At 37.3% G+C, this 13922-nt stretch overlaps 4 protein-coding genes across 4 annotated transcripts; 2 read left to right on the top strand and 2 right to left on the bottom strand.

Annotated features, from left to right (window-relative positions):
• Positions 1-1493: 1493 nt before the first annotated feature.
• Positions 1494-2441, bottom strand: Cbr-dct-5 (the record flags this gene model as incomplete). Its single annotated transcript, XM_002630669.2, has 5 exons — positions 1494-1555; positions 1824-2027; positions 2075-2184; positions 2231-2294; positions 2342-2441. The coding sequence occupies 5 exons, from the start codon at positions 2439-2441 to the stop codon at positions 1494-1496; spliced, it is 540 nt and encodes a 179-aa protein (XP_002630715.2).
• Positions 2442-3304: 863 nt separating this feature from the next.
• On the top strand, positions 3305-4831 carry CBG02400 (the record flags this gene model as incomplete). Its single annotated transcript, XM_045242587.1, has 7 exons — positions 3305-3346; positions 3393-3812; positions 3859-3948; positions 3996-4302; positions 4346-4467; positions 4514-4687; positions 4739-4831. 7 exons carry the CDS (start codon positions 3305-3307, stop codon positions 4829-4831), a joined length of 1248 nt encoding a protein of 415 aa, XP_045092315.1.
• Positions 4832-6083: 1252 nt separating this feature from the next.
• Cbr-nmr-1 lies at positions 6084-11163 on the bottom strand (the record flags this gene model as incomplete). Its single annotated transcript, XM_045242586.1, has 16 exons — positions 6084-6287; positions 7047-7314; positions 7361-7452; positions 7632-7738; positions 7780-7975; positions 8025-8159; positions 8204-8352; positions 8393-8669; positions 8714-8866; positions 8920-9150; positions 9192-9398; positions 9450-9855; positions 9903-10027; positions 10048-10227; positions 10654-10855; positions 10901-11163. 16 exons carry the CDS (start codon positions 11161-11163, stop codon positions 6084-6086), a joined length of 3195 nt encoding a protein of 1064 aa, XP_045092314.1.
• Positions 11164-13174: 2011 nt separating this feature from the next.
• Cbr-cex-1 lies at positions 13175-13922 on the top strand (the record flags this gene model as incomplete). The annotated part of the gene is made up of 4 exons (XM_002630672.1): positions 13175-13286; positions 13334-13386; positions 13430-13750; positions 13797-13922. The coding sequence occupies 4 exons, from the start codon at positions 13175-13177 to the stop codon at positions 13920-13922; spliced, it is 612 nt and encodes a 203-aa protein (XP_002630718.1).

The raw sequence follows: 13922 nt of genomic DNA, 5'->3' as shown, positions 1-13922 counted from the left end.
AGAGACAGTGGTAGTAAAAGAGACTCGGTAGTATAAGAGAAAAGTAGTATAAGAGATGGTTGTATAAGAGAATTTGCCGAAATCTCCGAATATCTTGCAATAGGCAATTTTTCTTCAATCAGCCAAATGTTTCTGAATTATGAATGAGAAGAAATAATGTTGGACAGTTATCTCTGTTCCAAACCACATCAAAAGCGAAATTACATTCTTGAATAACTACATGGAAAACAAAAAAAACCACTCATAATATGTAACGAATGTTGGAAAAATCAGGCAGCTATGAGCGCTGAAACTGTAGAATCCGACTTGATGTTTACCACATGAGATTCAATGCGATGTACCCTCTGAGACAATGCGATGTACCCCCTGAGTATTTCAGAGATGTACCCCATGAGAAAGCGAAAAATGTACCCCATGAGATTATACCTAAAATGTACCCCATGAGACTATGTACCCCCTGAGACTTTGTACCCCATGAGCACGATGTACCCCCGATGTACCCCATTCTGATGTACCCCGGGAGTATGGGCCAAGAGGATCTCTCAAAACGAAAACAAAATAACACATTCATGGTATTGACTTATTTCTCAGGCAAGGATAATAATGATATGAAATACATTTTTGATTTCACCTTTTTTTTGACATGAATTTGAAAATTCGAGTAAGAATAATAGAATGGCATAATAACTCAGGAAAACTCTGGTAGGAGGTTGGTCAGACTCCGGATAAAATCTCTACTAAAGCCGACCAAACTCCTACCAGCTTATTATAAAGTTCCGACCTCGTAGTGTTTCAACTTTCAATTTCCGACCAAAATCTGACCATGGCCCGCTAAACAGCCGCTTTTGGGAAGGTTCCAACCAGAACCTGAAAAATATTCATTCAAAATCCGAACTCCTTTTAACTTCTGACCGAAAGTAATAAGCCGACAGTCGAGATTCTATTAAGCCTTTATCAAATAAGGAACCTCGTTTGAAATAGAATAACAACGGCAAAAGTATTGAAAACACATAGAAAAAAGGACAAAACATAAAACTTTCCTTTAAAAATAGCGAGTTATTCAATCTAGGGACAAAAACCAAAATTTCATTAAAAGAAATCGAATTACTTGGATATCTATTTTGGTCTGGATTATGCCAGGAATCAGGGTTAAAAAAACAATTCGGAAAGACAATAGCGCAAATCGAATAAGGTCATGGAAAGTTTTGATGACATACCGTAGGACCTGTATCAGAAGGAGTTACAGATATATTCGATTACAGGAGATCTTCTATTAAAGGGGCCCTTCTAATACAGGTTTTATGGTAATCTAAAAATATCACACAAGAGCTTTCAGAAAGTCGCATTTCATGGAGCAAAAAAAAACAACTTGAAGAAATAAGCTAATTTATTCAAATTACAATTATTTAAATGTGTTTCAGTAGGTTCTATATTTACACAAAAATCGAAGTCACGATTGAGATCATAGACTTTTTTGGCATCACAAATCCTTATTACAACTTCTTTTTGGCCACATAATGATCAGCGAGTTCCATGAAGAGATTTGGACAAGTTCCTGGAAGTTAATCATAGAGCAATCACAGGCACTGCGCGACTGGCTAAAAAAGGAGCGGAACCAGCTAAATAAAGAAAAAACGCAGCTCCGGTTTCCGAACCGGCACTCTATTCAAATTAAATGAATGATCCGTCGACAAGCCGTCAACGGCCCACCAGCACCGTCCAGCAGCCGACTAGACGGTGTTCACCCGTCCGAGCCTCTTCAGCTGGCACCTAGCAATTATCCACCACTCCCAAAATAATAAGGATTTCAAAAAGCAACAAACCTTCGTATTTGATTTGTGGTTGAGATGTCATTGAATGTTGCTTGCAAATTGTGGAAAAAATGCGTCTGGAGATCATTTTACACGATGGGCAGTCTCCATCGTAACAGTGAACATTGCATCTAGTGGCAACGCAAGAAAGAACTTTTGAGACGTCTTCAGTGAGGCAGTTGAATACACAGGTTTCGAGTTTTGGGCACAGTCCAGCTGATAATAGTTCATTGAAAAGTTTTAAAGATTCGCAGAATTCTTACAAGTCTTTTCTCCCTGAGCCAAAGCACTCATTTGCTCCAAAGCGTAATGACAATGCTTGCATTGAGAACACTCATTTCCACATTTGGCAGCAATGCAAACCATATCAAATCTTAAAAAAAGAAGTTTTATAACAATTGAATTGTGAAGAAGCTTACTTCTCGACTAGATTTCCAAACACTTCCTCTCTCGAAGATTCTATCACAATCTTTCGTACCATATCTGCAAAAAAATATATGAATTCAGCCCATTTCCACAATATTTCTCACCTTTATTCAAACACTTTTCAACGGCACAACTAGTCATCAGAGAGCAAGAAGTGCTTGATTTTGGACTTGAACTGTCTACAAGTCCCAGGAAAATTCCCATTGCAGAAATCAAGAAAGAATAGGTGTTCATTATTAGGTTTCAACCCGAAATTCTCAACGGGATACTTCAGAGATTCTCAATGTTTCATTATATAGGGTCCGTTTCAGAGTGGGACCGCCCGTTTATGTCCGAACAATAGCCTTTTTGTGGGCATTAACGAAACGAGAAGCTTCTGAAATGTCTGGGTTCTCCTATATTCTATGTACTATTTTGTAATGGTTCGTACAAGAAACTGTTTCTTTTCTAGTGTCACTGACCCCTCTCAAGGTGACCTTACAACCACATTGAGAGGGAGAGATAGAGAGGAAAAAAGTAGAAGAACGATTTTATCGGTGTGACAAAGGAATTGTATTGGTTGGAAAAAAGAGGGAGAGGAGGAAAAAAAATAAAAGAAAAAGAAAAATGGAGAGAGAGAATGGAGAAACTTACACTTGTATGTTTCAGATAAAACACCTAAAACCTAAAGTAATCTGTCAAAAATCGTGTTCGCTGAATGGCAAACATCACCGGTAACAACACAGTTATTAAAATTAATTCGACTATTCCTGGCAACTTTGAGCAACGGTCTGCAAAACTACAGATTCTAATTTGCGAATTAGCAGGCCAAAGGTCTGGCAAACTACAAACCCATTATTAAAATCCCATACTCAAAATAATATAGGCTTTAAATTCAGGCATTAACTGCCAAAGACTATTCATTTTCAGAACCTTCAATTCTTTTTAGGTTAATCATAAATCATTTAACAGTCAAAATTGAATCGTGTACCTCTCTAAACACGTTTTCCTTTTTTCGTATATCTTGTTACACACGATAAGAACAAGATAATCAATCTGAAATTTGTTTCACAACGATCAATCCAACAATGCGAACTCTAACCTTCTCATCGTTTCGAACTACAATTCCGGTAACTCGCCTGAATTTGTCTTTTTTGTCAGAACATCAAAATTCAGAAAAAGACTCGTCACGTCAATGCTTCTCCATCTCCCACTCCTTCAGTCACTCAGAAGCCATCATCTCAATCTGGATGGGATTATTGGACACGTGTCTATTCTGAAGATTCTCAGAATTCAGCACCATCTCGTGATGTAAGAGTTTCCGATATGCTTAGGTCAGACACTCTTGTTCGTGCCAAACTTCTGTTTTTGAATGTTCCTGGTCTTCCAACTGTTCATAAGAATATCATTTTGAATCTAGTTAAAAAAGAGATTCGGGAGGATATTTCGATTCAAGATGTCGTTGTTGTCCCTCCAGGAAAATGGTTTCTCAATTTCTATCGTCCAGAAGATGCGTTGAAAGTTTTCAAAGTTTTCAACGGGTTCAATTATCGTGGACACACTTTGGTTGTCAGATTCTGTTTTCCAGATGGGACGGTCAGTTCAAAAAAGTTCTAAATATTTTGAAAATTCTACTTTTCAGTACGGAGATGAAACAGCCCTGACTGAATTGGTCCAATGTAGCAACAATGCGAAAGGAAGACTTTTCGAGCAGAGAGAAATCGTTCAAGATGTAAAAAATGGATTTAGAATATTTATTCAAAATTTTTCAATTTTCAGACTCTCTCTTCTGAATGTTGGACTATTGCCGAATACGAAGTATTGCAAAAATTTGAGACAGAACTCGTAAATCTTCTGAAAACTCACGCCTATCTACCGTACCACAATGTTCTTCAATCGATGCGAACTCTTTTTTCAAATCGAATTCCTTCGGCCACATCTTCAATTTTCATTAGTGAAGCATTGACTCAATGGCCAACTGGATTCATTCGAATGTTCAATCGAAATGTCAAAGTGGTTTCGAATACAATGTGTCTGTCCACTAGCTCATATTACACTCAACGTATTCATGATTCTGCAATGGAAGGTATCCTAGAATTTCAAAGTTTTTCAAATGAATAAGTTTTCAGGGGGCTGCTCTGTTCATCGCAATTCATGGGAGCCAATGGTTCCAGAAGACATTCGAAGTGATATTCAATTGATTCAATACATCCATTCATTCCTCGGACACTTTGGACCACAGAACATTGATGTTTGTATTCTTTATTAATTTTAGTAACTTTTAATTTTATTTTCAGATTGATGCTCCAATTCGTATTCTGGCTCAATCCCTCCGTGGAACTTGGCCAAAGTCTGCCGAAGAACTTGCTTCTCTACTCACTGATATTTCATCTGGAGTTGCTATTGTCAACCGTGTTTTATACTTGTCCAGTAACCCAGTTCATCATGAAAAAATCATTGACAATCTGGCGGTAATACCGATCTCTCCGAATCTTGATTTTTCATATTTTTCACTATTTCAGACATACCAAGATGACTGTACCGATGTATATTTTCTTCCGTTGTCCAGTTTGGATGGACAAAAATTGATGATTGTCGATGTCGAAGACCTTTAAGATCTTCTGAAATCTCTTCTTCTTCTTCTCCTTCTTCTTCTAATTACCTGCTTCTACCTGCTTCTGGAATTTTGAATCAAAACGGCTACTTTCTGATGATATGTGCTCATTCATTTTCCTGTATTGCTGTTTCGAAAATTGCTATACGAATAGCAAGGCTTCCTGAATAAACTCTTTGTTCTATTATTTTTTGAATTCTGTACAGTATGCAAAAAATTTATATAAAATTAAAACTTTAACAGCCAACAGGTCCGTCACCTTTTTCCTTTAAATCGAGTAGGTATCACGTACCCCCATTTTCGACATTTTGTAGAAATTTTGTAGAAATTTTTTTGAAGAATCGTAACCAGGTCGATTCCGGTCCGTTTTGGCTGATTTTTTCAATCGATAGAAAATCTCTATGGCTACCCGGTTGCTAAAAATCGTCGAAATTGGTACATTTTGAACCAAGATATGACGCAAAACGAACAAGTGGATCCGATTTTTTTCGGTTTTTCGGTTTTTTCTACCGGATTAGGGCCTAAATTAAAAATTCGCCACGGTTACGAGATGCACACTTTTGATACCTATGCTGAGACAAAAAATGATCTGATTTGCTTAAAATTGAAAAAAGTTATTAAGTTTTGAGTGAAATGTTCGAAATTCCGATGGTCCAGCTTAATCCTCTTGGTACGCGAGAACCACTCACTGGATTGGTTTGATTTTTTGTATCAACATAAAGGAAGATCCCTAATTTCATTTTCTGTTTTCAGATTTTTTCCAGGTACACTGGTTCGAGAGAAATCGGTCAGAAACCGCACAAAAATCGAGAAAAAATTGAAAAAAATTTCGTCTAAATATTAAATATCGTGAAAAATCGTTCGAAAAATTTGCCTCGAAAAATTTTTCCCTTCTTCTCTTGGAACATCTTCTCACTAAAGTTTTTGTTACTTTTTAGGTGTTGCTGATATCTCTGATAGCTAATACATAAAATCCAAACATTTTAGAAATTATTCTGAGAGAGCGCTGGGCCAGGGCCGCAGGCCTTGTAACTGATTCGCCTAAATTTCCAACTTGTAAAGTTACAGGGCCGAAGGTCCTGTCCGGTCTGTTCGACCTGAGCAAGCAGAGCGAGCGAAGGGAGAACATACTGAAACTTGGATTAACTGATTCCACAGAGCCAGGGCCGAAGACCCTGCATTTGATTCCACCTAGATGCGCGACACAGCCGCGCCTAGCGGAGTCGACCGTAGGCCGAGGACGCTAGTCTAATTTAGACATAAAATCTAGTTGATCTAGCTCGTCGAAACCTTCCCATCGTATGAGAACAGAGTGGACAAATATGAACAAAATCACTGAAAGAACTTAAAAAGCAGGGAAGTGGGGAACAGGGCCAAAGGAAAATGATTGCGAAGAGAAAACAGGAAAGGAATGCGAAAAGACCCGTCTCGCGATGGACATCTGACTCGACGATATTCTGAAAAAAATGGATTTTTGTGGAAGCGATAGAGGCAGCTCTTCATCTCCTGAGTAGTGTGTGATTTTAGTTACATACGAGATGTCGAAAATAACACACTCTTATTTCATTTGAGGAATATAGTGGTCAAACTTTCTCAACATGATTTCTCTAGGCCACCCTTGATGATGGTCCAGAAATGATCTAACATGCACCTGATGTGTTATCTATAGGTCATTGAACATGGAAGCCTAACTTCCACCATTTGAGTTTTCTAGGCTACCAATTGTTATGACAAAGAAATGACCTGAGATAGACTTGGTGGGTTTTCAAGACCTTCTTAACATGGTGACCTAACTTTCACAGGTTGAGTTTTCTACCATGGTTAGTAGCCTAGGAATCCCACAATGGTAAATATCAGGTCATTTGTAGGCCATAAAAGTTGATGTCCTAAAAAACTCAACTTGCAAAAGTCAGGCCACCATGACAGAATGGTCTTTCCCACTGGGTCCAGCTTAGTGAGTCGAACGTTTAAAACGTTTTACAAAGTTTGCCGTTTTCGAAAAATATCTTTCGAAAAACACAGACTGCTCCTAAATATATGTCTTTCTCAGAAAATTGATAAAATGAAACTATAGAAAGTTAGGACCTGAAACCTGTTCATGATTGGAGGAAAGTGTTACAACAGAATGTTTAGATCAAACTATGTATAGACGAACATTTTGCAACTTTCACTACCTTCACTTTCCTATTTCTTTTTCGCCTCACTGATCAACTTACTCTGCATCGAGAACAGAATAGAACCACTGGTTTATCCCTGAAATCCAAATCAGGCCAAAAACAATATTGATCAATTCTTGATGTCGGTAGTCCTCTGATCTGTCGTCTTTCCCTCATTTCTTGGAATGTGCCTCTTTCTAATCCAGAAAATCCTCTCCTTATTATCAATCGATCCAAATTATATTTCAATCGATATGTCCTTCTTTTTTTTCCAAATGTTAGCTCATGCCATTTGTGGAAGTAACGGTGAACAATTATTCGACGTCGTCTGGAATACTTTTCAATTTTCAAAACTTTTTTTTTGAAACTCTCACCCTTTGTTAGCTAGCCACCTTCCGTACGAAACCTCCACAAAACTGAAAAATATTCCAAGAGCCACTCCAGATGAAACCAAAATGAATATATCCTGAAGGTAAATAGTGAATATACTTCTAATTGAAGGGCCCTTCTACTTTCGAATAGAAGTGCCCTCGTCAGTGATCCCACGAAAAGTTCAAGTGCAACCTCTAATTGGAGAGTCCCTCTAATGTATAGCCCCCTAGAGAGTGGCTCAGCCCTTCTAAAGCAGGTGTTATCATAATTTACCTTCATATTAACAAGTCCAAGTCTTGCTGGAGACTTATGAGTTTCTACGACACAGTTCGGTCCTCCTCGATCGATCCATTTTTGGTCCAAATTTTCCATTACTCCACCTAAAGAAATTTTTTCATGCTGTTCCACAAGTTAAACCCACTTTCAGACATTCTTAGAATTGCAGACGTAATATGAGGTGTCCATGGGCTATTTTTCTGTAATCCAATTCCGTATGCACTTCTTCCAAACAAACTTCCACGTGTTCTAAGCTCACAATGACGGGCGGCTTCGAATTCCAAGCGAGTCGAATCCCAAATGAATGCATCTAGAGATCCATTCAAAAGTGAATGAACTGCCTGAAAATTGATTCGAATTCATACTTTTTAGTAATAGAAATGCTCCAACCTCCGAAGCTCTATGCACATTGTGTGGTTCCATTTTTCTGAACATTGAGGAAAGTTCGACATGTCGTTTGAAATACTGGTACACATTCGAATTGAGAACAGTACCAAACGAAAAGTTGGCAGATGGGTTACGAAGCTGAAAGCGTTTTCAATTGCTTTTTGAACTAAACAACTTATTACTCTTGGATCTGTGACTCCCGTCAATCCTTTTTCGGGTTGATCCAACACCAGAAACGCTGCCAAGTTCGCAGTATACGATGCAACCATAATCATACAAAATCCACACCAAACGATTCCTAGAACTCGAGCAGAACAACTTCTTGGCGTTTCTGAATGCTCTTCCTATTTCTTTCTTGATTTTTAACTCACTTTCAGATACTCCAGAATTCAGAAGAACTCCCCAAACAAACCACATTGCCTCTCCAAAGTTGACATTTTCATCCACATCATTCCCAACCCAAAGCTCGAATTCTTTCTTCAAATCTTGATCCATTTCTCTGTCAGCTTGGTAAAATCTTTCGAATGGTGATTTGAAATCCAAGAAGAAAATAGCTAGACCAACAAGTATTACGGATATAAAAAGAGCTGTCCATAGAGAAGATTGAAGTGGCTGGAGGAATGATTGCATTGGAGAATCACGAGGAATCTGGAAGAACTCTCATAAATGTTAAGTTTATTAATTGTATTTACATTTTTCTCTAGGATTCTGATTCCATGATACAGCCATGGCTCGGAAAAATCTACAATTCTCTCTCTTTCCGGGTTTATGGTTATTCCACCAATCGCCATATCAGCTGTGTCTCCATCAAGTTCTCCAATAACTCCACCAATTGTTATTCCTGTCTGGAAAATAGAATTCTTAAATTTTCTAAATTCTAAAACCTAAATAAAATTACCGTTTCAGCCGCCTGAATGACTCCATACGACTCATTAAGGTGCAAAGAGAATGTGAAACTTGTGTCAATTGAATTATTCGCCTGAATTTTAGAATTTCTTTTTCTAAAAATGTTGAGATTGTGTACCTCAGGTAATGATAAATTCGAAAGAAGATCTATCGCTAATCCAGCACAGCAAAAATATTCAGTGGTATTCGCAGAAGTCATCGGACACGAATACCAAGGACCAGGCTGAAGACGTACTTACATTTGGAATATAAAAAACTTCTCACCACAACAATTTTGTCAAATTTCGACCATTCAACTACAGTACTCCCAAGTTCTGCACATTGAGATGGTGATCCTACGGGAGTTGTATAAACAAACGGAGGATCAGCTACAGTAACCACTCGAAGATGTTTAGGGAGAGAAATTTCGAGAGGTTTTGCTCCTCCAGCCCATTCAATTGATTCCTCATCCAAACGGAGCAGATCACCGATCTAAAGAGATAACAGTAATTTCTGAAGTTTCTGGTATGAATGGTATGGTACCATATTTCCAACTTGTCTCCTCTCCATATGAAAATTGATAATATCGTATTCCACTCCAATTCTCTCACATCTATCGTTGAAATGTACTCGACTAGTCGATGTTCCACAGATTTCATTCAGAAGTGCTGGAGCTTGGATGGAATTCCATTCAGCGTCCACACTGTCTCTATCACATTCAACTGGGGGAAAAATGTCGATGTTAGATTCTCGAAATATAGTTTCCATTGCAGATTTCAAAATTGAAAACGAATCTCTCAAGACGGAAAGAGCAGTTTGTCCAAGACGACATCCGAGAGATCCATTCGGAACATTATGGGCTTCGCCAGCACTTTCACTTACTATCCAAACTTTCCCTTTTCCAGTTAGATCACCTCCGTTTGCAAATATTCGCACGGCGTCGTCTTTTCTGGAACTCTACTATTGAAATGTTCATAAAAATAGTGTAACACTCACTTTGCAAATAGCAAAATGATATTTGAAGTGACTTCTTCAAAACTTTCAGCCAAAGTGTCATTCAGGTTCTCATTAAGTTCTACCTCAATGTATCGTTGAACCTGAAAAATAGTTTCAGATGCAATCTAGGGCAATTATAATTTACAATAATTTTGAATTCAACTCTTCTTCTTTCAAATTCAGCAACAAACTGATCCGCATTAATATCTCGTTTCACAATTACAACAACTACTTGACGATACTGCAGTCTCAACAACATGTGCAGAAACACGAACGCTTCATCAGAAAGTGGAGCTGTCGGACGGACGAACGTCGGATAGATGTTCTGAAGTTTTGTTCTTGAAAAAATTTGTATAATTACAGGGTGGCGCATAATTAACCGGACTAAAGTTCGTACTAGTGTAAAATTTGAGAAAAGCGTTGTATTGAGCTCAAATTTGGAGTATAAAAATTCAAATAGTTCATCAGTAAACTGGCCAAATTGCAAGTTATTAGATCAACAAGCTGAGTTATCATTTGTCAAAGTTGCTTCATCGGCGTGCAAGAAACATCACGACGCTGGTTATGATTTTTTGGACAGTCATAACAATACCTAGACTTGAGGAATCGCTTTCAAAATTTGAGAAACTTTGAATCAAATATGAAGTTATATTTCTACCAATTTTCGTGCTTTCACGATACTTACATCCGCAGATATACCCGTTTTTATCAGTCCGGGTAAATGTGCGTCACCTTGTATAAATAAACTCACCTTCTTACTAAACTCGGCATCTCTAACCATTACTCCTATTACTGGAAGTTTATAAAATGAAAGAGTGTAAGCAGAAGATGTGACTAAATCAATATATCGTGCTGAAGATGTCAGTGACGGAGAGAATATCACTGAAGCCAATGAGGAATTCAACATCTGACTACACACGATATCTTGTGTTAGCTCCAGTCGGTTTTCTCCACTGAAATCGACGACGTGAATGATTTTTTCAGCTTAACAGATTCACCTTTTTGCATCTACAAATGCCGCTGTAATTGTATGATTTCCCAAATGATATGAAGTTTTTCCAAACACTTCCACAAATGCATTCTGAGTCCGCTTTTTGATCATTTTTCCATTTTTTAGGTATTTACCCACCGTAACAGAAACTTTCAACTCTTCAAATGTGTCTTGATTTGGCTCAGCCACAATTAAAACTGACACTTTATAATCTATCGGACTCCCGAATCGTAATAAAATCCAAATGCAGAAAACAGATATTCGGAACATCTTCTGCTGAACAGTCTAGTCTTAGAAAACAGACACGGAAGGTAATTGAAAACTGGAAAAGTTTTGTGGAAGAAGAAAACAAGAAAAAAGACGTTTTTGAAATGGAAAATAAGAAAGGAGAAAATAAGGAAAGTGGACGAAAAGATGCTCTTCTTCGTCGTTTTTCAAAAACCTATTTCACTTTCACCTCTTCTCTCTTTTCGAAATAAGAAAAAACGAGAAGGACGAAGAAAGATGATTTGGTGGGCACCCATTTGAGCACAGAAAAGACAAAATTGACTAGTGGAAATGGGAAGGAAAATAGATGAGAAATGACGGGGAAACAATGAAAAAATCACACAACTCCTCTTAATTGAAGTTTTGCAATCTCTGTTTTTGGAAGTTGGATGCTTGACAGTGAGTGAAGATCAAAATTCTGTATAGGGGAACTCCGACCAAAACATTTTCTCTATTTTTTTTTTGCAGTGTCCCAGATTTTTATATATGAAAAAATCGAAAATCCAGAACTTCAGCTGATCCGAATTTCAGTTATTCGAAATTTCAGATTTTCAGAATTTTTCAGATTTTCAGCATTTCAGACTCTAAAGTTTTTAGATTTTCTGAGGCTCACACTTTCAGAATATCAGAATCTCACTAATCTCAAAGTTCAGAAATTTCTGATTTTCAGAACTTCAGCTGGTACGAGTTTTAACATTTCAAGATTTTCAGAATTTCACATGTCACGCTCTCCCACAGAACATTTCCGAACTGCAAATTAATTTTTGATCTACAGAAAAAAGTTTGGCGCGATCACAATTGCAGGTCTCAAACCATAATTTCAGAATTTTTTATCTGATTTTGTGGAGTTCCAAGATGATCCAAATGATTCTTTAAAAATTAATTAGTCGTTATAGATTCATGTATGGTCCTTTTCCGGAAGAAAAAATGTCAAAAATGGTCATTTTTGAAAGTGTTTTACAGAAAAAAAAATGTATCTCCTCTTTCAGTTTTTGACATTCCTAGGAGTTCTATAGCTCAAAAAAACCGCAATTATTTTCTCTACATTTTCTATGGATGAATTTTTAATTCGTCTGATAAAACTTTTTTATGTAATTCAAAAAACAACTCAAAAATGCTATTTGTGCAATTTCATGAGGGCTTTGAATAATAAAAAAGTTTTATTAGAGAATTTAAAAATTCATCCATAGAAATTTCAGAATTGCAGAGCTTTAGAAATTTTGGAACTTTCAAATTTCCAGAATTTGAGAATCTCAGAATTAAATCATCGGAGTTTCAGATTTTGGAATTTCAAGCACCCAGGAATCTCAGAATCTCAGGATTTCGGAATTTCAGAATTTCAGATTTCCCGAGATCCAGAATTTCAGACTTTATAGTTTCAGGATTTCATACATTCCGCTAGTCCGAACTTCAGAATTGCAGAGCTTCAGAATTTCAGTCTTTTGGAACTTTCAACTTTCCAGAATTTCAGAATTTCAGAATCTCAGAATCTCATAATCTCAGAATTTCAAAACTCCAGAATTTCAAAATTTCGAATGATACGAACCTGAAACTTTCCCTACTTCCAGTGACATTTTTCTTCAATATTTCAAACCGAATCGTTCCTCTATTAAAAGACAAACCTAAAAGTTCAACGTCCCCATAATTCTCTTATTCTTCTTCTAACTCAAGAACTTAACTCAAAAACCTCATCCTGTTATTCAAACCCATCATCTTTTAATCTAAAAATACCTCAAAATCCCATTATTTTTTCTCGATTTTCAATTTTTTTTGCCTTCACATCCCGGGGATGATTCACATAAGTATTCCGTGTAATATTTCGTGTTGTGTGCGGGCGGCAGAATGCATTGAGGAGGAGCTATGATCATCAGAGCACAACACTTCAATTCGTACACAAGGGGGCGGAGTCAGACGGATTCAAGACAGATAAAAGTCATCCGACAGGCCACTCAGATTCCTCATTCTTCTGTTTTTTCCCTTCTTCCCGAACAAATTCTTCTTTTTTTTTGAAGACATGGTCGTCGCCAAAGTTACCGCTGTTCCAATCGAGGAGCTCATCAAGAAACATTCTGATGTGGACCCATTCCTTATTAAGAAATGGGAAAGAATCTTCTCACTTTTCTTTGGTTAGTTGAATTTAATTTTTAAAAAATAAGAAATTCATATTTTACAGACAGAAATGCATCTCATCAAGTCGATTGGGGAGATTTCTATTTGGTTGTGAAGGTAAGAACTTCGTTTTTTCTTACATTCTTATCTATCATTCCAGAAAGTCCGTGACATCTATGGAGCGGAATCTGTTCAAACTGATTTCGCCAAAAAGTCGCTTGCTGCTCTGTGGGAAGGATTGTGCTCAATCGCAGATGCTGATAAGGATCAATTGATTTCTATCGATGAATGGATTGGTCTCTTGAAGAAAACAAATGCTCAAACTGAGCCAAAATGGTTCAAGGACTATCAGAACTTCATGTTCAAACTCTTCGACGTTTCATGTGATGGAGTTATGGATCTTGCTGAATATACCGATGGAATGAACACTTATGGATTCGATCAGTCTGAGTGTGATGCAGCATTCCACAAGTTCTCAGTGGTAAGCTAACAATAGTTTTGGGATATTACTTTTTCCAATATTTCAGGACAAAAAAGGACAATACGTTCCACAAATGAAGCCAGAGACCTGGAACACTTACTTCAATCAGCTCTTTTATTCAACCAACAAAGCTGATCTTGGAAATCATCTTTTTGGAATTATCGACTTTTAA

The sequence above is a fragment of the Caenorhabditis briggsae genome, assembly GCF_000004555.2.
Source record: "Caenorhabditis briggsae complete genome, chrII, whole genome shotgun sequence".
Lineage (NCBI taxonomy): Eukaryota > Metazoa > Nematoda > Chromadorea > Rhabditida > Rhabditidae > Caenorhabditis > Caenorhabditis briggsae.
Note: the sequence above shows the minus strand (reverse complement) of the source record. Positions and strands in the feature narration are given on the sequence as shown.